Source organism: Eschrichtius robustus, chromosome 18 (assembly GCF_028021215.1).
Source record: "Eschrichtius robustus isolate mEscRob2 chromosome 18, mEscRob2.pri, whole genome shotgun sequence".
NCBI lineage: Eukaryota > Metazoa > Chordata > Mammalia > Artiodactyla > Eschrichtiidae > Eschrichtius > Eschrichtius robustus.
This window is the reverse complement of record NC_090841.1, coordinates 21,495,107-21,519,999: the sequence shown is the minus strand read 5'-3', so window position 1 is coordinate 21,519,999 and position 24,893 is coordinate 21,495,107. Positions and strand designations below refer to the sequence as shown.

Sequence of the window (24,893 nt, the reverse complement as noted above, 5' to 3'; positions counted from 1 at the left end):
AAACGCTGGTGAGATGGCTCTCAACAATGGAATATAGCCCAAGGCTGCAATTTTGTTTTATGCATTACAGCATTTTAAAGCCACTAGTGTGCCCTGTTCTGTAAGATGGAAATAATATATCAGTAGAAGCTAAGTGAAAGAGAACAAGCTGGTCTCCAGGTGGCAGACAGAATATGAAGTCAACAAAAGGAACACTTCCTGTGGTCTATTAATAATTCAAAGGCCTCCCCCACTCTCCTCAAGCCTCCTCCACTCTCCAACTCCTTTTCCTTCTTTTCTTCCTATTTCATCTTCTTTCCAAATAAATAGCCTCAGCTGACTGGCCACACAGGTAATCAGAGCACAATTCAATTAATGACTGTTTACGAGATTCTTGCTACTATCTTATTTTTACCCTTTATAGTGTTTGGCCTTTAAAATCAAGTGAACATGGAGACTTTTTTTTTTTTTTTTTGGGGGGGCTGTCTTTCTCTTTGACATATGGTATTTATGCCTTTAAAACTTTTTTGTTTTCATTCCAGAGCATTTTACTGATGAGATTTATCAAAATGCAACTGCAGATCAGCCATTGATTGTCTGAACACAAAGTGCTATTAGGAAAATGATCATGACAAGAAAACAATAACAAAGAGCAGCTTTAAAAAAAGCCAGACCGGGCTTCCCTGGTGGCGCAGTGGTTGAGAATCTGCCTGCCAATGAAGGGCACACGGGTTCGAGCCCTGGTCTGGGAGGATCCCACGTGCCGAGAAGCAACTAAGCCCGTGAGCCACTGCTACTGAGCCTGCGCGTCTGGAGCCTGTGCTCCGCAACAAGAGAGGCCGCGATAGTGAGAGGCCTGCGCACCGCGATGAAGACTGGCCCCCGCTTGCCGCAACTAGAGGAAGCCCTCGCACAGAAACGAAGACCCAACACAGACAAATAAATAAATAAATAAATAATAATTAAAGGTGCTAATAATTAAAAAAAAGCCAGACCCTTAGCTGTTTTTAGGAGGGGTTATATTTTTTACCCCCAGAAATAATTCATCAAAGTCTGTCGCCCTGAATAAAATTAGATTTTTCTTTTAGCTTTGGTAATAGGCAATTCGTGGAAAAACAATGCTCAGAAACATTTGGTAAAAAAAATGTATATATTTTTCCTCACGGAAAGTAGAGTTTGCGATTTTATTTCTAGTGGAGGAATGGGACCCAGGAATCAGATATGCGTCTGCCCACAAAGGTGCAGTTCCCTTCCCCCAGTACATGGGGACCATTACGATAGGTACAAAGTGTTAAATGTTTTCAACATGATACTATTTGATTAAAATATAGTCATAGTCTCACCCCTCTCTTCAAGCATAGGTATCGATCTGACTTCAAAGCATATGCTGAAGCAAAAAATAGTAAGAAGAGCCATGCATGAGGGAATTTTTCTCATTCATTTCTTACTATTTTCTTTCTGTGTATTTCCTTTATTTGCGTAACGTCTAGTCCCACTGAACTGTTATAAGCTTATTCGTTTTGCAGCAACATGGTCAAGCTTTGGTATATCTTGCTAGTGGTTGTCTTATCAAGGATTTTAGTTTACTATATGATGCAGATGGTGGTCTGTAGGTGAGCCTGCTGACCTCTGCCACAGCCAGCTGTGACAATGCCTGTGCCAGGCTGCCGCTGAAGCCACCTTTAGACCTGCCGTAGCGAGGACATTGAGACCGGACTTGTAGCCCCGGCCTCTCTTCCAGGCTACCTTCCAGACTGCCTGTCTCTGCCAATTCACTGTGACTAAATCTGACCTCCCTTCAAATTGGCTCTCTTCCTAATTTCTATAATTTTTAGAGGCAGTGAAAAGAGTAGAAATGAGGTGAAAATGGGGTTGAATACAAACTCAACATTTGCTGTTTGATTTGGAGCCAGTGTTATTTTCCCTGAGGCTTATTCTCCTCCTCTGTAAAATGTCAGTAAAAAAGAATGGAGGATTGTGGGCACTTAACAGGTTAACATTTCTGAGTGCCTATCCCAGTGCCTGGGACAACACAGATGCTAAATAATCACTCACTTCCTCCCCTTTCCCTCTCTGGCAATGACACTGCCATTGCCTACAGTGTCCAGGTTGGACTTGTTGAGAGCAGTTTTTCTCCTTCCCTCTCCTTTACCCTTAATTAAAGCCAACTGCCAAGTAATTGGATATTAGAACTAGCAAGAACCTTAGAAATCATAGCCATCTGATTTATTGACAATACATAGAGACATAAGTCACCAATTCTCCTAGCAATTTGACTCCCGTGTCAGTTTCAGTAACAATCATTTGGTGATGAAATGTGTTACTTGATACTTGGCGATTATATTCAACAAAAAAGAATCAACCAACTATACTTAGTTTAGTAGTGATGGGCAAACACAGCTTCCGACTCACAAGTCAAACTTTTTTTTTGTGGCCGCACTGTGCAGCTTGTGGGATCTTAGTTCCCCGACTGGGGATTGAACTCGGGCCCTCGGCAGTGAAAGTGCCGAGTCCTAACCACTGGACCGCCAGGAAATTCCCAAACTCTATTTTCTTAAGTGCTGTCCTATGGCTCTTTATGACTCAGTTTCTTTGGCAGAATTTTCCCTGCCCCTGGTTTGTCCCTTCCCTCTTTGCCATTCACTGAGGAGAGGAATACATCTCAGAGGCAACTGGAGGAGAAAAGGATCATAGAAAAAAACAACAGGAAAAAAAGGTAATTCCAAAGGAAACAATATCAATTTTGAAAAGCCTAAAAGTTGACTAATCAATTACAATAATCCATATAGCCTCAAAACTATTTACACCATGTTTTATATATGCTAGGGCATGAGTTTGTTTGTGTTTTGTCAAGTGGTTTATAGTAGAAAATCCTAAGGGATTCACTCTACCAAGCAAAATAAGAACTAGATATGTTCATGTGTGTGTTCTTTATAACACAACTATTCTTCCTTTCCTATTCCATGCTGAACACCCATCACAACCCAAACCTCCTGTTTGATACCTTTATCCTCTTCTCCCTCCCATGTTCTATGTACAAGAAAAAAATAAATTATCCATAGTCAGTGCTTAGTATATGCGAAGACAAGAAAAACATAAATCACTTGAAGTGTTAAGGTGTAAATAATTACGTATTTTAAAAAGTCAAGAGTCTATTTCTTTAATTTTCATAACTACTGAATATACATATCATCCAGTTTTCTCAGTAATAAAACTAGAGCCAGAAAAGAAAAAAAGACCCTAGATCTAGTGAGCTCCTTATTATACTGACATCTACGATTTGGAAGGGCAACGTGGAAAGTTTCAGAAAGAGCTGACCTTCAGACTTGAATGTTTTGCTCCCCAGTCCAATGCACTGACTGGATTCCATGAGGGGCAAACAAGTGGGGGAAAAGACCCACCACCATCTAGGATTCTAGCGGGTTACCTCTGAAATGCGAAGGCATGCTGCTCACAGAACAGGATGGTGGCCACAAGGACTCCAAAGCTATAAAGCTTCATCCCCACAGCGATTTGCTATAAAACAAAACTCTCTGAAGAGAAGGGTCCAGATAGCTGATTACTTAAGAGCCTTCTTTACACACTGGTTAAAATATAATGGCATATTCCCTGTCGTCTCCGTGCTCAATCGACTTCGCTTACCATTCCCACCCTCAAAAAGAAAGTATGATGAGAGTTGTTATTCTCATTGTAGACTATCTAGAAAATATTTAACTCTTCAGGGAAGACGAGGCCAAGATTAAAAGGATAGTAATACAGTGGAAATGTGTCTTGTTTGTTGAAGAACCACAGCCATAGTGTATTGACCCATGGATCTCAGCCCATGCGGAGGAAGGTCTCCTGTGGAGTACTAACTCATTAGGTCTTCCCTTGCTTTTCTCTTTTTCAACATTTTCAACTTAGATGAAGACATAAAAGGTGAGTTTTTCAAATTTATGGCTGAGAAGGAGAGCTTATGTGGAGGATTATAGGATCTCCATTCAAAGAGAGTTTTCCTTGTCCATGTGGAATGATGGGTCCACCCCTAAGAGAATAGGAATGCTATGTGTGGGGAGCTCTTTCGAGAAGTAAAAAAATCAGGTCATTGTGAATCATGTTTATTTAGGGAAGGTCACCATAACAGCCATATCACCATAACAGTCTAAATCAAAGCCCACCACACGTCATTCTGAAGGTAGCACCATATAACATTTTGTCTGGTGTGAGGCCACATCTAACCTCTGTAAGTGAAGGGACCCTGGTCCCCTCCCTGCATTCCCACTGGTAAGTGCATTTGAATGCCCTTGAGGTCAGGGCAGGCAAATGTGCAAAATAAATCATCCTCCCTTCAGTGGACTTCTGAGAAGGAAAGGGTTGAGAGTTCAAACCTCTCTCTGGGATTCAAAGGTATTGAAACGTATTTAATGGATCGAGGTGACCGCCACTGAAACTACTGGGTTGGCCAGGAAGCTTGTTCATGTTTTTCCATTCCATAACATCTTATGGAAAAACCCGAACGAGCTTTCTGGCCAACCCAATACATTTTATATAAGAAAGAAGGAGACAAAGAAAATACAGGCGTTTCTGCTCGTTTGTGGAGAAAGAAACACAGGAAAGATAGACCAGAAATCAATGAGATAGGTTACCTCCAGCAGGTGAGTGAAAAACAGTGGGAATAAGAAGGGGGTAGAAGAGGGAATAAGAACCGGGTAGAAGAGATGGGGGGAGGGACATTTCTTCGAGTAAAACTTTTTGAATACCTCTGAATTTTAGAACCATGTTAATTTTTCACATACTCAAAACAAGCAGTCAAGTAAATAAAATGAATACAAACCAAACCAAATGAATCTAATTTTGTTTCAAATAAATAACATAACCACACTGAAGTGGAGAGGGGGAAAAGCTAACCAAAGTGAACTTTTTTAACACAAAAAGTAACTTTAAAATAACTTTAAAATTACAAAAAGTAATTTTAAAGTAACAGTTAAAATTTATTGACAAACTTTATCAGTTTTTGTGCTCTCTATTTATTTTGTATCCTATGGTTTTCCCTCTGGATTTAAAACCATTTCTTCTTGCTGAAGCAATCTTTTAAAGGCTCCTTTAGTTAAGATCCAACGGTGGTAAATTCTATTATGCTCTGTATATCTAACAATAACTTTATTCAGCCATCACTTTCAAAGACTAGTTTAGTTGAATGTAATATTCTAATGTGACAGGTCTTCTGTTGTGTTTTGGCATCTACTGTTGTGTGGTTGAAACTGGCCATCCAGGAACTGTTGTTTCCCAGCAGGTCAGCTGTCCTTTCTATTCAATGTCTTTTAAGGGATTATCTTTATTTTTGATGCTCCTCAGATCCATTACTCTGGTATAGATGTGGAATTATTTTTAATTATCTTGCTTGGTACACAGAATGTAGTTTTGATCTGAGGATTTAGATATTTCTTCAGTTTCGGAAACTCACTTTATTGTTTCCTCAGCTGTTGGATGGATCTCTGCTAGTCCCTTTGGAGATCCTTGATCTGCCCTCCATGTCTTGTAACTGTCCTTTCATGTTTTTAAAAACCATAAGCTTTGTCTCTGTAAGCTGAGTTCTGGGTGCGTTTCTCAGCATTATCTTCAAATACACTAATTCATTCTTTGTGTCTTGTTTAGACTACATAGTCAGTTGAGGTGGGTATTTTTTTGTTATTGTTTCAATAACTATATAAATATTTTCCGACATTTGCAACTGGCACTTTTTCACATTTATCCATGTTGTTTTCATATCCATATTTTAAAATAGCATTTAAAATATTTCATTGTTTCATTTTTTATGAGTATTGTTTCTTCAGAGCTCTTGCCGAGAATCCTCAGAACACTTATTTTTAAAGTCTGTGCCAGGCTGCTCTAGAAGTTTAATTGTATTTGGGCTGATTCTATGCACTGAGCTTTGGTTTTATTGGCTGCCTTTCTCAGCATTTGATTTCTTCTGTGATTTGGAACCTGGGTTTGTAAGCTCATTGGGAAGCCTTTTGTTTTCCTTTTCTATCTTTCTACCTCTTCGCTCACTTCTCTCCGTTTTGCACAAGGCTTCAAGCAGCCCCTGGGCTTCCAGTCCAGAACGTTGTCTTATTCTGGTTTTCAGAGTTTCTATGCCATGATAACACTGTGGCCTCCAAAGATCCAGTCACCAGTCAGATGACTTGACTTAGTTACTGGTTTAGTTACTCCTTTGTCTCCTACAGACCAGCAGCTATTATAAACCAGTCCTAGGCAGCAGTGGGCAGTGTCTTTTCAAAATTGAGATACATACAATGAAATGCACAGGTATTAAGTACACAGCTAGATGAGTTCCAAAAATATGTATACTTGAGTATCCCACGCTTCTATCCAGGTATAGAAAATTTTCATCACTCCAGAAAATTTCTGCATGTCCCTTCCAATCAGGTCCCCCCAGCTCCAACAGCAGCTGCTCTGATTTTATTACCACAGATTAATTTTGCCTGATCTAGAACTTCACATGTCATCCTAGTCAGTTCGGGCTACTAAAACAAAAATACCATAGCCTGGGTGGCTTAAACAACAAATACTTATTTCTCACAGTTCTGGAAGGTGAGGAGTCCAAGATCAAGGCACAGATTCAATATCTGGTGAGGACCTGTTTCCTGGTGCGAAGATAGCCCCCTTCTTACTGTAGCCTCACATGGCAGAAGGAAAGCTGGAGAGCTCTCTGGGGTCTCTTTTATAAGGGCACTAATCCCATTCATGAGGGATCCACCATCACGACTTAATCACCTCCTAAGGGCCCCACTTCCAAATATCATCACATTGGGGATTAGGTTCCAACAAATAAATGAGGGGCAGGTGGGGTGGAGGACACAAACATTTAGTCCACAGCATATAACATGTACTCTTTTGTGTCAGGCATTTTTTACTCAGCATGTTTTTTTTTTTTAATTTTCTTTAATTTTTATTTTTGGCTGCATTGGGTCTTTGTTGCTGCACACAGGCTTTCTCTAGTTGCGGTGAGGGGGGCTACTCTTTGTTGCCGTGCACGGGCTTCTCATTGCGGTGGCTTCTCATGCAGAGCATGGGCTCTAGACATGCAGGCTTCAGTAGTTGTGGCACATGGGCGAACCCGTTACCCCTGTACTGGCAGGCGGATTCTTAACCACTGCACCACCAGGGAAGCCCAGTATGTTTTTAAAATTCTTTCATGTTGCTGCATATGCCAGCAGTTCCTTCCTATTTATTGCTGAGTAATATAATACTATTTTTTTATCCATTATCCTATTAATGAACATCTGGGATGTTTTCAGTTTGGGACCACTATGAATAGAGCTGCTATGAATATACTTTCACAAGGCTTTTTTGATGGACAAACATTTTTGTTTCTCTTGGGTAGATATCTAGGAATGGAATTGCTAGGTCATGGAGATATTTAGTTTTATAAGCAACTCCTGTACCTTTTTTTTTCAAGGTGGTTGTATCATTTTACACGCCCACCAACAATATATTAGAGTTCTAGTTGGTCCACATCCTTGTTATCTGATGCAGTCTTTTTCATTTTAGCCCTTCTAGTAAGTGTATGGTGGTGTCTAATTTGGCTTTCATTTAAATTTCTGAGATGGCTAATAATGTTGAGAACCTTTTCTGTGCTAATTGGCCATAAGTATATGTGTGTGTACGTGTGTTCCAATTGTTTGCCTGATTTTTAATCAGATGGTTTGTCTTATTACTGATTTGTAGGAGGTATTTATATACTCTGGACATCTATATGACACAATAAAAGGCAAAATTACAGATACAGAAAATAGGTTAGTTGTTGCCAGGGCCTGGGGCTGGGGAGGAAGGGATTAACCTACAAAGAGGTACAGGAGAGATTTTTGGAGTGGTGGGAAAATTCTGTTTTGATCGTGGTGGCAGTTACACTGTGAACAGGCAAAATTCCTCAAACTGAACTCTTAAGCTGAATTTATTGCATGAAGAGAGAGAGAGAAGAACACAACAGCTTGATCAGATGGACGCCACCCTGGCTCACAGGCAAATCTCTTAGCTTCTCGGAGGTGCAGTTTCCCCTGCAGAAAAATGAGGTTAATGATAACCTACCTCTGAGGGCTGTTGTGGGAATTCAATGGGATAGCAGCTGAAAGTGACTGGCTAAACAGGTGTTCAGTATGTCCCATTCATTAAAAAAAAAAGATAAACCAGGAAGGGAGCTGAGAGGGGCCAATGTGTTCTCTTCCCGGAGGCTTACCCAAGTCAGGTGACCTTGGTGACAGCTGTCCTCTCCTTCTGCTGCTCCCAAAGAGTTAGCGGATGAGTCACTGCCTCAGAAGCCAATCTGGTCCTGGGGGATCGATCTCACTGAATCATGCCCCCTGGGGACCAGTTAACTTGTACATTTGCTCTCCAGTCAATTTGGAACATGAGGTGGCAAAAATAATATGGCAAGAGTTTCTTCAAGAGCCGTAACCCTCTGCCTTTATTAAGACGGTGCCTAAAAAGATAACCTCCCCTGTGAATAGTGGCTGCTTTGCCTTCTCTCAATTGGAGCGGACTGAGGAGAAGGGCAACGCCACCGTGATCTGGACTGGCCGGGACTTGGATATGCAGCTCAGGCTTACTGTTAGGTAAGCGCTGAGAGAGTCAGTCAATTTCATAGCATTTTGTCATGAGTTTAGGTGCAGCTCAATTTACAAGTTTTCCTTTCAAAATCTTTCAGCCATTAAAGCTGCATAATCTTGGGAGGTTTGGAGGACACATAATTGATAAATGTGTTTTCCCTCCACACACTCTCTCTCATGTTTATTCATTCAGAGCAAAGCAGTTTTAGAATTTGCACAAAGGTTTGGTGTATCCAGCCCCCTGTGTTTCTGAGGGGGGAGGCAAGATGATGCCATCTTGGGAGTCATTGAAGAGGGGGATTTGAGGCTCGAAGGCAGAGAACTCCAAGCCAGGTTCTCATGCCCTCGCTTTGGCTACAAATACTGAGCCTGGGAGTCATGGCACCAGGAAGGTTACTAGGCACCCAGAGAGGCAAATGCTTGTCGGTTGGATGGTTAAATTGTGAAGAAAGCAGGGTTTGTCCTTGAAGCACTTCCATCCCTTCATTCCCCGTTTCTAACCATTACTCCCTCTTACCGGTCTATCCGCTTTTTAACATGCTCCACCCAGGCCGCCCCTTTGAAGAGCACCCCAGGCTGTATCCCATTGGTGCTCAAACTTGACTGGTAATTAGAGTCACCTGCGCATCTTTTAAATCTCCAGCTGCCCTGGCCGTACATCGGATCAATTACATCAGAACCTCAGAGGGCGGGGCATAGACACCAGCTTCTTGTAAATCTCCTGAGATGATTCCATTGTGCAGCCAGGGCTGAGAACAGCTGGGTTGGACTAGTGCTTCTCCAGGGGTGGCCTGTGAGTCCCAGAATCTCTGAGAGTATTTGTGGAAAATGCAGACTCCTGCACCCACCAGCCCTCTAAGCACTGAATCTCAAGGTGGGATCTGGAAAGTCTGTGTTTTAACAACTTCCCCAGGAGATGGTGGGAGAAAAGTCAGTAGGTTTGATGGAGGTATTGAAGGGACAAGAGAGAAGACTTAAGTGATGTAGCACCCACTGGGTCGGATGCATGAAAGCAGCAGCCCTGGGCAGCAGGTAAGAGAAGGCAGTGCCAAGAGACACCTTAAGTTACCCAGCAGGACCAGGGACATGAAGCTTTTGGGGCCTGTGGCTGGCAGCGGTGCCACAGGGAAGAGAGGGGCCATGGGGGAGAGGGACAGCAAAGGACAAGGCTGGGTGATGGGGGATATACCCAGATGGAGGGCAGAGCCACTTTGGCTACCTCAAATGAACAATGATGATGGGGAAATGCTAGTGGAGGGTTTTTTCAATCTCTCAAGTCCAGTTTTACTGGGAAAGTGTAATCTAATTTAAAGTTGGTTCAAATGCAACTGACTATCAACTGCAGATCTTCTTTTAGGACAGTGCTTCTCAAACTGTAATGCGCACATGAATTAAGTGGTGATCTTATGAAACTGCAGATTCTGATTCAGTAGGTCTGGGGTGAGGCTGAGATCCTGCATTTCTAACCAGCTTCCAAGTGCCCCTGGTCTTAGCCCCAAACTTAGAGCAAGGAGGTTTGAACATTCCGACTCTTAACAGTGGGCCCGTGGTCTGGTCCAATCCAAAAATGCCTGCTGAATCATTAACTTTTATGTTGTATTGCACAGAGCTTTAGAATTAAATATTTGCATGCATTCTAATCCTCTAAAAATTACTGTTCCAAAAATTATACACGATAGCTCTTTATTAACCAAAACACTTATTGAAATGGAACTCCCCAATTTTGACATGCCAGATAATATAAAAATCCCTGCCATTTCGCCGACCTCTCTCCGAGTTGTTAAAGGTGAGATGGTGGGTACTGACTAGCTTACCCGTGCTTTTTTGTCTGACCTAAGGTGGGTTATTAAGTATATGTAGACTTTAGACATGAGAAAACATTTACACAATTTTCCTTTTCCTTTTTTTTTTTTTTTTTGGTCACCTACACACAGCCTCCGTTGGTAAACTCTGCCTTCTGGAAAATAGGGGGTGAGGACACCGTGGAAAGAGCAGTCCTTGGCAGCTGAGAGTTTAATTCCTGGAATTTTATTAGGAAACTGTCAAAGGAGATTTCACAAGAGGATCAGTCAGCACTGCTGACTTGTGCTGAGCTTCAGCTCCGGTTACTGGCTCGTGAGGCCGGCAGAGACGTGCCATGTCAAGCTCACTAAGAGGGCACTGCCAGCATTTCATCCAAGCGCACTGGTACACTGGGGCGTTGTGGGGGACAGAGAGCAAAGTCGATGATATCTCAGCAGCTGCTGAATGACAACAGGTACAGTAACTACAGGGAAGGGGGCCCTAGGAGCCGCCCAGGGACACTGGGAGCACAGGGGAATGTCTCTCGTGCATTAAGCATCAGTCTGAGATGGGCTGCTGTAAGGTGGGTTGAGTTTCCATACTTTTTATAATCGAGACCACCATTGTGCTCCACGGGACAGACTAGATTGTGTGTGTGCGTTTAGGTGGATAAAATCACTAGATTGGCTGAGACTTGAAAAGCCCATCTAGTCCTATGCATTGTCTCAAGACAGGCTCTAATGGCATAATTTCCAAACAAACAGGAATCCGTCCCCTTCTAAAAACTCTGCAGGTAGGTCTATTTCACAACTTTTCTCACAATGACTTCTCTCTGGCATCTCCCACAGTCAGGAAACATTTGTTCATGTCTAACGCAAATCGATTTTTCAGTTACCCAGCTCTCCTTAAAAATCGAGAAAGTGCTTGGCACTGCTGGAGACATCAACATGGTGAGGCATGATTCCTGCCCACTTCTCATTAGTCGGGGCTCAGATCTTTTGCAAAATGTTGCTGACCCTTCCTTCAGAATTCATCTTTCCCCTGAGCTCCCATACTTTATTGACAAATTTGTTATAGCATTTATCACATCCTGCTTTTGAGTACATTTTGCATGTGCCCATTATCTCCCCACTGGATTAACGTACTTTGGACGTGAAATGGAGAAGATGGGAGGGGCTCAAGGGCCCATCCCAGCTCAGGGCTCTTTGTGAAATACTTCAAGGAAACTTCAGAGGAGGACTGATGTGTGACTCTGCAGTGTTTAATACCTTTGCTAGAGCAGAAACTTAAGTACCTGTCACATTAAAATGAACATTCTGAGCACAAGAAGTGGACATAATATTCATTGTGGCTTTATATGCTGTAGCAAAGGATTGAAACAACCTAAATATCCATTTATAGGCCACTGGTTAAATACAGGTTGGCACATCCATTCAACAGAATACTGTGCACCTGTTGAAAAGATTGAGGCAGGTCTATATTTGGCAATGTGGAACAGTCTCCAAGGTTTGGTGTGAAGAAAATGGGATGCAGAATGAAGTGTATGGTATGCTAACATTTGCAATAAAAAGGTGTGTGTGTGTGTAACATGTGCGTAGACTATTTCTAGAAAGATACAAAAGAAATTGGTAACAGTGGTCACTGACGAGGGGAACTGAGGTTTTGGGACAGAGGTAGTGGTGGGTTGGTAAACCAGATCTCTGGGGATAAAAACCCCTATTTGTAGAGTTTGATTATTTCTATGGTGTAAATACGCCCACCATGGCCAATTTCAAGATAACAATGGTTTAACATTGGAGCCAGGTGGAGCCAATATGAGCTGGCTTCAAAGCACATCACTAGACACGAGGGTGGGAAGGTGGCCTGCTTTCCACTGTAGACCCTTTGGTACAATTTTACTTTCTGATGTCATACTTGGATGGGTTAAAATGTAACAGCAAACTTTTAAATTTAGAAAAATTATCGTGTTCAGATGGCTGTACTCCTTTAGCCTTCTCGTCTCCAAGAGTTTTAGTTTTCTTCCCTTGATAGTATTCTGCTTTCCTGTACCTGTTCAGTCTTTCTGGTCAGGACCTATCAGTGCAGTCTTATACACACAAAAACACATTTAATATTGGTAAGCTCTTGATATTGTAGGGCAGGCCGCTACCTCCTGAGTGTAGAAGCTGTAGGAATGCCGGGCCAGGAAAGAGCCATCTCCAAAGAGCTGCTGCTGGTGAAGCCAGGACACACAGCTTAAGCACAGAAGCCCAGCTTCCCAGCAGCTGTGTGGGCGAGTGACACCTGTGCAGCGCAGGATGTGATCCTGCCAAACAGACGCTTTTCTGTCCCAGCAGCCCACCCGCGGGAGCCGGCTGCAGCAGAATTCCTCAGCAAACACCTTGCCTCCCACCCCGTGCCAGCCAAAGTGAGGCCCAGCCAGGCTCGAGAGGAGACCGCCAGGCACCGCCAGCCCTAAAGATTCCTCCTCGAATCATTCTAGAAGCCGTTTCACACCAATTCCCAAGTCTGGCTTTTGTTCATCACTGGGTTCAATGTGTGTCTGAGATTTTGTGTCTTAAACCTTTCATTTTAGCCTCTTCTTCGTCCAACTCCCTCCAACTTCTTCAGCTTTCAGCTAAAATATTTCTCCTTAGATGGCTTCCTCTGTTGTAAGCCTGTCTCACCCTGCCCGCATCAATCACTCATCACAGCTGTCAGTGGAGTTGTTTATCATCAGTCTTTCCTGATCAGCTGAGCGCAATGCCTGTCTTATTTACAGGTGTTTTCCCAAAACCGTGCACAGTGCCTGGCACATTTCAGCCCTCAGTGCGTGTTGGCTGAATGAATGAATAAGTTAGAGTACACTCTTACGAAACCTTCAGAAGACGTCCAATACAGGGAACATTTTATTTGGAGAGAACTTGAACATTACTTTATCTTCATTGTCCTTTAAGGCAGTAACATTCTTCCTGGAGGCAGATGGGGGAGAATTGTCTGAGGCTACATGAAGTGCAGATTAAGACAAAGCCAGCCACTTTGCATTCAGATGCAGCAGAAACACAGGTTATGGGCCGGGAGAAGCCAACATGTCGGCTTCCTGAGCCCACTGCCGTGGAGCAGATCTGGGGCGATGCATTTCAATTGCTTTGAAAAATGGCTAAGTTCCACTACATACCACCCCTAAAGAAGATACCTCATTGATGAGCCCTTCCAGCACGATAGAGGGGGGTCTAGTGTTGGTGCCCGGTGCTCGGTTGCTATTTAGCCTTTGGTAAATTTTCAAGGAAATTGCATAGTCTATTAGAACTGCTCAAATTCACACTGTTCCTCTGGTTTTATTTTGGAATTCTTTTAACTATCCAGTCATTAGCTCTTTGCAAAGCAATGCAGCCAGTTATTACCCAGCTTGACACCTGGCTAGGTATGTGTGTATGTGAGTGTGTGTGTGTGTGTGTGTGTGTGTGAGTGTCTCTGTGTGTGTTGGGGTACGGGGGTGAGGTGGGGGTCACTGGTCATTGGCACATATGGCCCCTGGGAGCTTGAGGGTACCAAAAAAGTAAACGTCGGTCCTATGGCCTGGCAGCAATCACGTGCACTATGATCTAAGAGCAAATGAAATCAGAGCAAGATGGTTCCCAGTCACCAGATATTCAGCCATACCACAATAACTAGATCTAACACACAGAGCTAAATACACGGAGAGGCAGCACCCAAGAACAGATGCTTTGTTATGGCTCTGCACTGCCCCCTAGTGTCTTGCTGCTCAATGACACCCTCCTTGGATAGAACCTTCCACCAAGAGTTAAGTAAGAATCTATTTGAAGGCACAGTATTCAAGATGTTAGATCTGGTCAGAGCCCAAATCATAGGGTTAAAAACAGAGGGCTTCCTATTGGCTGAAAAAATAAAATCTGATGACATTTGGGACCCTAGTTCTGAGAAGAGGCTCTGATGATGAGTCTTAGGTCTTCAGTTTACCAGAGACTCTTGGAGATCCCAACAGCCTGACTGATTTGACAGATGATCCAAATGGCCCCAAGAGGAGGACGGCCGGCAGAGGTCGGCCACAGAGAAGGCAGAGTTCTGAGAGAGTGGAGAGCAAAGTCACAGGGAGACAGGGTGCAGAAGGGCTACACGAAGGAGGCTCGTAACAGACCAAACGCTGGCCTCCAGAAGCCGGTTTTAGGGCTGGTTTGATGATTCTCCCCTCCCGGTTCTCACCCTAAACAAGAAAGCAGTCGATTTAAGCTGGTTTGAAAGATCATGTTAAAATTAACAACACTGCAGCTTCTATACTTGACTATAGTGGCAAAAGCAGAAAGGGTGCCTGGAAAATAAGTTCTTTTTGTCTCTAGATTTGCAAAGCAATCAATTCAATAATAAAGAAAAAAATTTGTAAGAGACTGGGTCTTTTGCAAAGAATAAAGCACTTTTTGTTAAATACACGAAGGCTACTTGGCTGAACAGATGCACATTTTGTTTGGAACCTTGTAGAATGTCACCAAGTTGAAAACGTTGGAATGGTTTGACTTGTCCCCGTGTTTCCTGGGAGCACCTGGTGCTGAGCAGTCAGAAACGCATGTGCGCCTCCAGTCTCGCCCGCTGGGCCTTACACCCTCTTCATTCCTTTCCCCATGAGGCAAGCAAACACTGTCATGACCATCTTGGGGTTCACTTCAACCAAGTCTTCTGGAAGGGCATACACTCTTGCTCCAATTTTTCGGGCCATAGAGATGGCATACCTAAAAGAGAAAAGAGGAAGAATGAGGGGAGCCTAAGCAAGTATGAAGGGGACCCCTGAGGATCATAGTTACGGTCATTCTATATAATCTATACTATATACTCTCTACTCGGCACTATAAACTATCTACTATACAGAGCTCATTCCTGGTATGGCTGGAGCCAATCACTGGGTTCCTCCCGAGATTTGAGGGCAAATGCTGGCCTGACAAAGCTCCTGACTCCGTCAAACTTGCTGTCCAGCCTCGTGATAATTAGCAAATTTATTATTTGTCCTTAGAGAGTTTCCTAGCTAGCACCACTTTTGGTGCCTCTAGCACGCTTATTCGCTTGGGCTGTACAGTGGCAGAGAAAGTCATAGAACTGAACGAGAGTGTGTGCTAGGGAAAGTCTGTAGACACCATTTCAACTACAGAAACATTTTTACAAGGCAGAAAAAAGGGGAAACGCATCTGTAATACCGCGACCTTACCCATCAACTCCTTTCTTCCTTGTTCCATTCTAATTCTCGCCTCCATGTATGTGTATTTATTTATGATACTATAATAGTAGAATAACCAGAGTTTTATATTACACATTTTCATGTAAGATTACCATAGCTGTAGCAGAATATTTTTGCTCTGTTTATAGTTATATGAAGATAATTTTTATTAGTTGTAGTCTATTTTCAAATGAGCCCACCCTATTACCTGGCAGTTCTTTTCTTCTCCTCATTCATTATCTAGTAACTTCTTGCAGTGGCTACTCCAGTGATTCTCCATTCCACCCAAAGCCCCATTACTCCCTTTGCGCTCCTGAAATAACTTTACTCTTACTTTATTGATCAAATTAATTTAAGAGTATCGGGCCAGAGCATCCCCATTCTTTTTCCTTGTCCATATCTCAATCACTTCCTCTATATTAATTATTAATGAAATAAAATTAATTTTTCCATTATAAAATAGAGGAAAAATTATTAAAAAGTTAGAAAATAGAGCTTCAAAAACCAAACAAACCGTGCACAATCCTGTCAGCATAGCCACCTTTAGGAGTCTATATAATTCTTTTTACCCATTTTTCTAAGTAATTTTGTATCTTGCCCTTACAGGACAGTGCTTAGGAGCCTGGGCTCTGAAGTCAGACTTTGAATTTCAGTTGAACCACTTGATAATTGTAAAACCTGGGCGAGTTCCTTAAACTTAATCACATCCCTCTTGAACATCTATAGCTTCAAGGCCTTTTTTTTTTTTTTTTTTAAATTTCTGGGTCTTCGTCCATGTTCTTCCCTCTGCTGGAATATTCTTCTTAGCTCTTTCACCCGTCCAGCTCCTTCTTACTTGTCCTTTCAATCCGTCCCAGCTTAGATGTTATTTGGTAGAGCTTCAGTTCCCTTCCTGCCCCCTCCACAGCACCCTGGGATCCTCCTTCCATACCATCCCTCACACTCTACTGTAACTGCTGTTGAATTATTTCTCTTCTCTCCATTAGATTGTGCTAAACATCAGCATACCAGGAACACACGTCCCCACTTTCCCAAACTGGGCACAGAGAGAAGGGCGCTGCTGGGATTAGATACACAGCAGGGCTGCTGGGCACTAGTCATTCATTAACCCTGGACTTGTGTTATGGGTTGAATACTGCCCCCCCCAAAAACGTATGCAGAAGCCCTAACCCCTGGTACCTCAGATGGTGATGTTATTTGGAAAAAGTGTTACTTAAGGTATAGTTAGTTAAGATGAGGTCATGCTGGGGTAGGTTGGAGCCCTAATCCAGTATGATTGATGTCCTTATAAGAGAGGGAGAAGAGACACAGACATACACACACACAGAGACGACAGCTACGTGAAGTCACAGAAACACAAGGAAGGCCATGTGAAGACAGGGGTGGAGACTGGAGTGGTGCATCTATAAGCCCAAGGATGAGGGAGGTGTGGGACAGATTCTCCATCAAAGCCCTCAGGAGGAACCAACCCTGCCGACACCTTGATCCTTGACTTCTAGCCTCCACAACAGTGAGAGAAGAAATTTCTGTTGTTTGAAGTCACCTTGTTTGTGGTATTTTGTTATGACAGACCTAGGAACTAATACAGCCTGCTCTGAGAAAGGCACCTCTCTAGGGTAGAAAGGCACCTCTCTAGGAAGGCAAGCTTTCCATAAAGACCAGATAGCAAATATTTCAGACTCTGTGGGCTTTGTCACAACTATTCAACTCTGCTATTGTATCAGGGAAAGAGCTATAGAAACTATGTAAATAAAACCTGATTTATAAAAGCTGACAACAGACCAAATTTGGGTTCTGCTGACTCTCATTCTACAAGTAAAGCAAATGGCAGTTGCTCTCAAGCTGGTGAAGACTCTGGTCTTGAACCCCACCCCTGCCCATGCATATCCACAGATATTCACAAATAGAATGTTTATATTTGCACGCACTGTGTACAAACTCTATTCAGGAAGCCTCCCATAGATTATGATTAGGAAGTTGGTTTTATGAAATTACAGGCTTGCTTATCAATCAGAAGTCAACTGTTTTCAATTTCAATTGTTTCAATTGTTATCAATCGTCTTTGTCTTGTTCCCTCTAACACCTGGAGCCTTAAACTGCTATTGCCCAGTATTGAAAATAATGAAGATGGGACACAGTAAGTCATGAGAAGAAAAAGCATCAACAGTGAACCTAAAAGTGTTTGCACGAAGGCACAGGCACTAGAGTTCACAGCTGCCCAGATGCCGGCTCATCCTTTCCTCCCTGACCTCAGGTTTATTTACGTACTTTGCATTGTTGAGTTTCTCTTCATCGTTCAGGTTTTCTGTCTTCAGGAGGTCATAGTTAATGGAACCTGGTTGAATGGCATCAATGAGATCCAGGACGGGCAGACTTGTACTAATCTTTGGGTCCTGCAGAGAGAGAAAGCATGGGCTTTAACAATATGCTCCCAAGTTACTTCTGTTTGGCTCAAGGAAAGTGAGTGGTTCTTTCCTCTTCAATACGAATATATACATCCTGGTGTGGGAAATGCCACAGTGTCGCACATGGTGTTTCAAACCAGTGTTCATTTCTGTAGGGGCATCACTAGTAGCTTCCTGGTGGTTCACTAAGTGGAGGAAATCCACTGTCTGCCAACAGGCAGGGAGTCATTCCCCAATAGTGAATGGAAGGAAGTTAGAGCAACTAGAGAAAAGCAGAGAGGTTGATATATAGTATGTTTCATTCAAGTACTGGTTATTAGTAGAGGAAGGGATGATTTGAAAAAGAAACCATCAGAAAAGAGAGACTAAAGACATTAAGAGGAGCCCCGCTTCATTTTCAGGGGACATCCCAGAGGTGACAGGCAGGGAGAGTGATGTGGGCTCAGTTGGGCGGGATTCAGTGAATGCTCCTCTCCTGGGGACCTTAGGGAAAGAAAAGGGTCCACAGGTCCAGGTAGACAGTGACAGCAATTATGTGATCAAATGCAATGACTGCAACTAATATCCATTGGCGTCTCACAGTTTGCTCAGCACTTTTTATAGGTAATCTCACTTATTGCCACAAGGCTTGGATGGAGGCATCTAATCTTAATTTACAGCAAGCAAAGGGAGTTTCTGAGGTTAAGTGGCTTGCTAATAAGTGGTGGGGCTGGGATCTGAACCCAGGTATTCTGACTTAAAATCTTGGGCTCTTTCTTTGGCGTCTGTAAACAGTTTGATGGACACACGCAAAGCTGTGAATGCTTTTTTTTTTTAAAGGTTCTACCTGATTTTTTTTTTTTAAAGGAACATTATTTATTTATTTTTGGCTGCGTTGGGTCTTCGTTGCTGCGCGCGGGCTTTCTCTAGTTGCAGCGAGCGGGGGCCGCTCTTCGTTGTGGTGCGCGGGCTTCTCCTTGTGGTGGCTTCTCTTGTTGCGGAGCACGGGCTCTAGGCACGCAGGCTCAGTAGTTGTGGCTCGCGGGCTCAGTAGTTGTGGCTTGCGGGCTCTAGAGCGCAGGCTCAGCAGCTGTGGAGCACAGGCTTAGTTGCTCCGCGGCATGTGGGATCTTCCCAGACCAGGGATCGAACCTGTGTCCCCTGTGTTGGCAGGCAGATTCTTAACCAATGCGCCACCTGGGAACTCCCTGTGAATGCTTTTAAGGTGTAAATGCACAAAACTCTGCACCTGTGAGTACAGACATGCCGAGGCAACTGTGTGTCACCATCTGAGCACAGTCAAGTCCAAACACCTCATACCTTGCGGGTCCAAATCAGAATCAATTCTAACCAAGAAACAAGATACAGGACCCCCGCAAGATGCTAGGTCTCCAGCACTGGCCCTCTGTAGAGGTAGAATACTATTTTAAAAAATAGAATGGGTCCATTTTTATTTACTTCTGGGTTATGTAAGAACTACCACAAAATTAAGATCAATATACATATAATCGTAATCTAATTTCCACCATTAGCCTGAGCTTCTATCTCCATAGAATTTTTTGGTAAAGAAGCACAATGGAAGCAAAATGGAGAGATTTGAGTTTCACCTTCTTTCCTACTTTCTTCCCACAGTCTTGGTGGGCTGACAGGCAGCGAGACGGCCAGCAGCTGGCAGCGTTCATAGGCGAGGAGGGCCCAGGACTGTTTCTGCAATGGTTAATCGGGGTGCGCTGTGCTCAGTTTTTGAAGGGTTTCACTTAAAAGCAGTGTGGGGCTAATTTGACATTTTCCTTTTGTGGTCCTTTTGACCTAATCAATTCCGCAATGACTCAGTGAGAAGACAGGAGAAAATTAGCCCAGAGCATCACAAGGAGCAAAAAATTGTCAAACATTCCCAAGAGTGAATCCCCACAGGATCACCCCAGAAGCTGCTGGGTAATGAAATGGGATGCATTCCTGTAAAGCGGCAGCTGTTTTACAGAGAGACGCACGCCCGGGGCTCTTCACTTCATAGCCATGGTCATCAAGTGACCTATGGATACCCGCCGCTCTATAACCTCACCTCGCAGGTGAAAGGTGCTTTCCCCTCCCTGATGGACACCACCTGCAATTACTAGCTGTAACCTCAGGAGTTAAATGAGCCCCCAGTTTCCTCACTATAAAATCAGGAAAATGGTGGGACTTCCCTGGTGCTTCAGTGGTTAAGACTCCACGCTTCCACTGCAGGGGCCGCGGGTGGGATCCCAGGTCGGGGAACTAAGATCTCGCATGCCGCCCGAAGCAGCCAAAAAGAGAAAAAGATCAGGAAAATGGTAAAGCTGTCTTCATGATGTCTGTGAAGAGGAAATGACGAGCCCCCTGTTACAAACAAGGAGCCCCTAGTGCTCAGACCGCGCTCCATCCTCAAGCACCCCTCTACTGTACTGTTCGCCACCGCCTTCCCAAATCTCCTCCTGGAAGGACTTGCTCACGTCTGTCACCAGCCTCCACTTCGACCTCCAGACCAAACGGATGGTAAGCAGAGGCGGGACAGAGCTGGCCGTTTCCTGTGCTGAGCTCACAGCTACTGGGCACTCCTGGTAGAGCCCAGCCTAGAGATATACCTTCTGCCCCTTCTGGGAGGGGAGAGATTTTCATTTTTTTCTTGATTTTGAAGCAGAGGATTGATAGCATGACGAACTGCCTCACCCGCCCTGTTAATATAACTCTGAAGGGGTCCCTCCCCGCCATCTTGACCTTTAAGCCAGGAAAATGTAGTTAAGATATGATGCAGACATTATACTGTCGATCAAGTGCGCAGGGCCCTTGAGGAAGGATCCAGCTAATGTATAAAACATGAGTGAAGAAATGTAATAAAATATCATGCTGTTATTAATAAAAATGGGATTTGGATACAAGTAAACAACTGCTTTTTTTCAAAAAAAAACATCCCATGGGACATCTTTTAGCATTTTACATTTCACCCTCATTACGTTAACAATCTGAACCATGGAGCTATGCACATTTAAAAAACATTATATTTTACGTTATTTTGGAAGAAAAACGTCTAAAATCCGGTGTAAAAAACGATTGGTTTTTTAAAATTAATTATTACGGGAGAAAACGACAAGAAATTTGTCAATGAAATGGCCTATGAACGTCAAAACAATAGTGGGTCATTCAAGCAAAATCAAAACGGGAGGGGGAACCTCAAAGACCTCACACTGAAGGTCACTCTTGAAAACAGAGTGGAAGCAATAAAGATAAGCATAAAGGTCAGGTGGCCGCGAGCAGGAGACAAGCAGGTTACCTTGAAACTGGAGATGGATGAACTTTTCTCCGCTTCCTTCAATGTTTCATTCACCCAGTTGACAATAGTGTCATCGTTGACCTTCTGCCCACCTCCAAGTTCTTCAAGAATATTCAGTGTGTACCTGAACAAAATCAAGAATGATTGCTGGAGAAAAGTTGCTAAAGAATTCACTATTGTATAGCACAGAGAACTGTATTCAATACTCTGTAATGACCTGTATGAGAAAATAATCTCAAAAAGAGTGGGTATATGTATGTGTATAAGTGATTCACTTTGCTGTACAGCAGAAAGTAACACAACATTTTAAATCAACTATACTCCAATAAAGATTTTTAAAAAAAGAATTCACTATTCACAGAGAGTCGCCAGCATAGAAAAGTTTTTTGTTTTTCCTGTCACAGAAGATGGCCTGAACACCATTACATCCGAGGAAAAAAGAATATGTAATGACATTAGTTCCTTTTAGAATAACAAAATAGAACTTTATACTTAGAGTGAGTTGCAGAGCGAATACCACGGTCATTGTACAGAGAGAAAGCAGAAGAGAAGCAGGGAAAGGAAAATGAAATAAAGGATTTGAACCAGTGACGCTTTTCTTAAAGGAACTATGAAAATCAAGGAACAATTCAATGTTAGAAAAGCCCAAGCACATATATCCAGAAAAAAACTATAATTCAAAAAGCTACATGTACCCCAATGTTCATAGCAGCATTATTCACATTAGCCAAGACATGGAAACAACCTAAATGTCCATCGACAGATGAATGGATAAAGATATGGCATATATACAATGGAATATTACTCAGCCATAAAAAGAATGAAATAATGCCATTTGCAGCAACATGGATGGACTTAGAGATTATCATACTAAGTGAAGTAAGTCAGACAGAGAAAGACAAATATCATATGATATCACTTATGTGCAGAATCTAAAATATGACACAAATGAACGTATCTATGAAACAGAAACAGACTCTCAGACATAGAGAACAGACTTGTGGTTGCCAAGGGGGAAGAGGGTGGCCGAGGGATGGATTGGGAGTTTGGGGTTAGGAGATGCAAACTATTATATATAGAATGGATAAACAACAAGGTCCGACTGTATAGCACAGGGAACTATATTCAATATCCTGTGATAAACCATAATGGAAAAGAATATGAAAAAGAATGTGTGTATATATATATATGTATATATATATATATGTATATATATATGTATATGTGTATATATATATATATATATATATATATATATATATATATAACTGAGTCACTTTGCTGTACAGGAGAAACTAACACAACATTGTAAATCAGCTATACCTCAAAGCCCAGGCAGCCAACATAATAAAGAAAAAGTATAAAAGAGTTTCCTCTGTGTATCACAGAAGTAGAAATATTGGGAATACACATTAATCTCTAGTTAATCTCTAGTTTGAGGGTAAGAATTGCCTTAGATACATACTGTTATGAGAAGTGGGTTTTGCAGGGGAAACATTAAGAAGATGCTTCAAGCTCTTAAAATTCCATGGAGCAGAGAAGACTCACCACTCCCCAAGCTAATCTCTCTCAAAGGGTAAACACAGGGAGAGAGCCAAGCAGTAGAGCAGGTGGGCAGGTCTGCTGGCCTCACGGTTCAGTCTTGTAAGGGGGGGAGAGTCCAATTACCCACGAAAGACTAGAATTTCAGTGTGTGTTGTCCAAAATGAAACTCAAGTATCCTGCCATTGAGTCCTGTCTGGAGGGCCTCCCTAAATGAGGTCACCCTCCACTTGGGTGCCCAGGGTTTTGCTCATTACATAATCCATCGGGTATCTTCCTCCAGTTACTGCTTCTGTGCTAAACACAGATCTTCCACGGTCTCCCACGTGGTTTCCAAGTGTAATCTCGGAAATAGGAGCAATGCCCTGCTTCCTTCAGGTGAAAGCGCTTTACTATCACTGGCGATGGGGAGGAAAAGGGTTTCTGCAACTTTTCTTTATCAAAACAATAAAATCACGTGGACCAATCTGGCATCCAAGTCCTCTCAATGACACCTCCCCAGACTTCCTCACATCAGCTGGTTCCTCTTCATTCTGCCTTTTCTAAACTACTGTTCCGGTCATGTCACTTAAAGTAACTCTCCGAGGCCCAAAGAACACAGATCAAATTCCTTAGAATGGCACACGAGTCCTTTCACAATTTGACCTGAGTGTCCCTTTTCAGCGCCTCTCTCATTTCCTCCTTCCCCTCCTTCTTCAAGGCTTTATGGTCACACACACTCATGTTCTTCCCGCTGCACAGAACCATCGGCAGCTCGCCGACCGCACCATGCGTCCTCCTGCCTCCTGCTTCCATGACTCAGATGCGCGCTCTGCCTTGGATGGCCTTCCTCTCTAGTGAATTTCTAATCCTGAGAACAAGTCCCAGTTCAAGCATCATTTTTCTGACCCATGCCGTATATTAATCATTATTGCTACACTTGCTTCCAACCTGTTTCCCAGAGCTTTGGATGGAGTTGATATGCATGTCTCTCTGCCTACCTCGTGCCCTTGGACAGAGTCCATAGACCATATTCATCTCAGTGCTTTCAGGGGTTAGCAGAGTGCCCAGTACATACTGGGCATCTAGCAAATGAAAGAGTAGAGTAGTAGATGAAACGAACAGAATGACTTTCTCCCAGGAAGAGCAAGGAGAAAGTCAAATTGAGAAATGCTTAGTCTGGGCCCAGAGATGGGACCAAAATGCTAAGGAGTAACGAGTACAAAAGGGATAAGTTCCAGTTAGATTTTCAAAATATGACTAGTTTGGAAAAAGGCCTGAGGTTTGATCATATCATTTATGTCATAACCGGCTTGTTTCCTAACAGCATGTGCATGAAGTTACCAGCATTTACTATACCACGTAAGAATTTCTGCCTAGTCCACTCATTAAGAGATGGTGGGTTAGTGTTTGTTTCATCAGGTCACGTCCATAAATAACCTGAGAAACAGACTAGGTTTAATCTTCCAGCAGCCTCACTCATCTCAGGACCGAACTCTCACTTCCCTTTGCCAGGAGGCCCAGCCTGCTTTGTTGACTCTCTCCAGTGGACAGGAGCGGTGCCTTCAAGCCACTCCTTGAGTGAGGGAAGAAAATGGTGCAGAGGAGAAGCTCACCTTTATACAAAAGTCTATTCATGCAAATACAAAAGGCCACAAAGGGACAGGGAAACTGAGACGCAGAATATCCTGGAGGCAGCTGACTGCATTCAGGGGTCTGAGAAGAGCCCCTTGTGGTGGCACACCGTGCTAGTGAGCACACAGTTGTCCTGCCACCTCAAGGGAGATGCGGAGGTTTAAACGGAATCAGACACCTGCTTGTAAGGACATCAGGAAAACAAAGGGAAGAAAGGCACAAATTTAGGTTGGAGACTCCAGTCTAGAAAGTCCATGAAGCACCGAATGTAGATTCAAAATTGAAAACAAAAATCAATTTGGCTTGTGTCTTCCTGGGATTTCCCTTGTGAGATAATCACTCCTTATCATGAAACATGTTTTGGGGGGACTGTGCTATTATTAAATGGAACCCTCCAGACAAGATCCCAGTATCCCTGGTGTTTGCACACCACGCGGTGCTGAGAAGCCCTCTGTCAAAATGCAATGGCCCCATGAGCTCCAGCTTAAGCCAGGGCCTCATCCAACCACAGA

General features: G+C 43.1%; 2 protein-coding genes across 2 annotated transcripts in view; both read right to left on the bottom strand.

Moving 5' to 3' along the window:
* The window catches only part of CPB2 (carboxypeptidase B2), a 46,217-nt gene extending 42,617 nt beyond the window's left edge, over window positions 1-3,600 (bottom strand). Inside the window, exon 1 of the mRNA XM_068526474.1 lies at window positions 3,407-3,600. Coding sequence (XP_068382575.1) covers window positions 3,407-3,480 — 74 coding nt within the window. The 5' untranslated portion in view covers window positions 3,481-3,600. The remainder of the gene's footprint in view (window positions 1-3,406) is intronic.
* Window positions 3,601-13,233: 9,633 nt separating this feature from the next.
* Window positions 13,234-24,893, bottom strand: part of LCP1 (lymphocyte cytosolic protein 1) — a 37,778-nt gene continuing 26,118 nt past the window's right edge. Inside the window, exons 13-15 of the mRNA XM_068526429.1 lie at window positions 21,226-21,349; window positions 17,821-17,945; window positions 13,234-15,073 (exon numbers count right to left, since the gene is read on the bottom strand). Coding sequence (XP_068382530.1) covers window positions 14,941-15,073; window positions 17,821-17,945; window positions 21,226-21,349 — 382 coding nt within the window. The 3' untranslated portion in view covers window positions 13,234-14,940. The remainder of the gene's footprint in view (window positions 15,074-17,820; window positions 17,946-21,225; window positions 21,350-24,893) is intronic.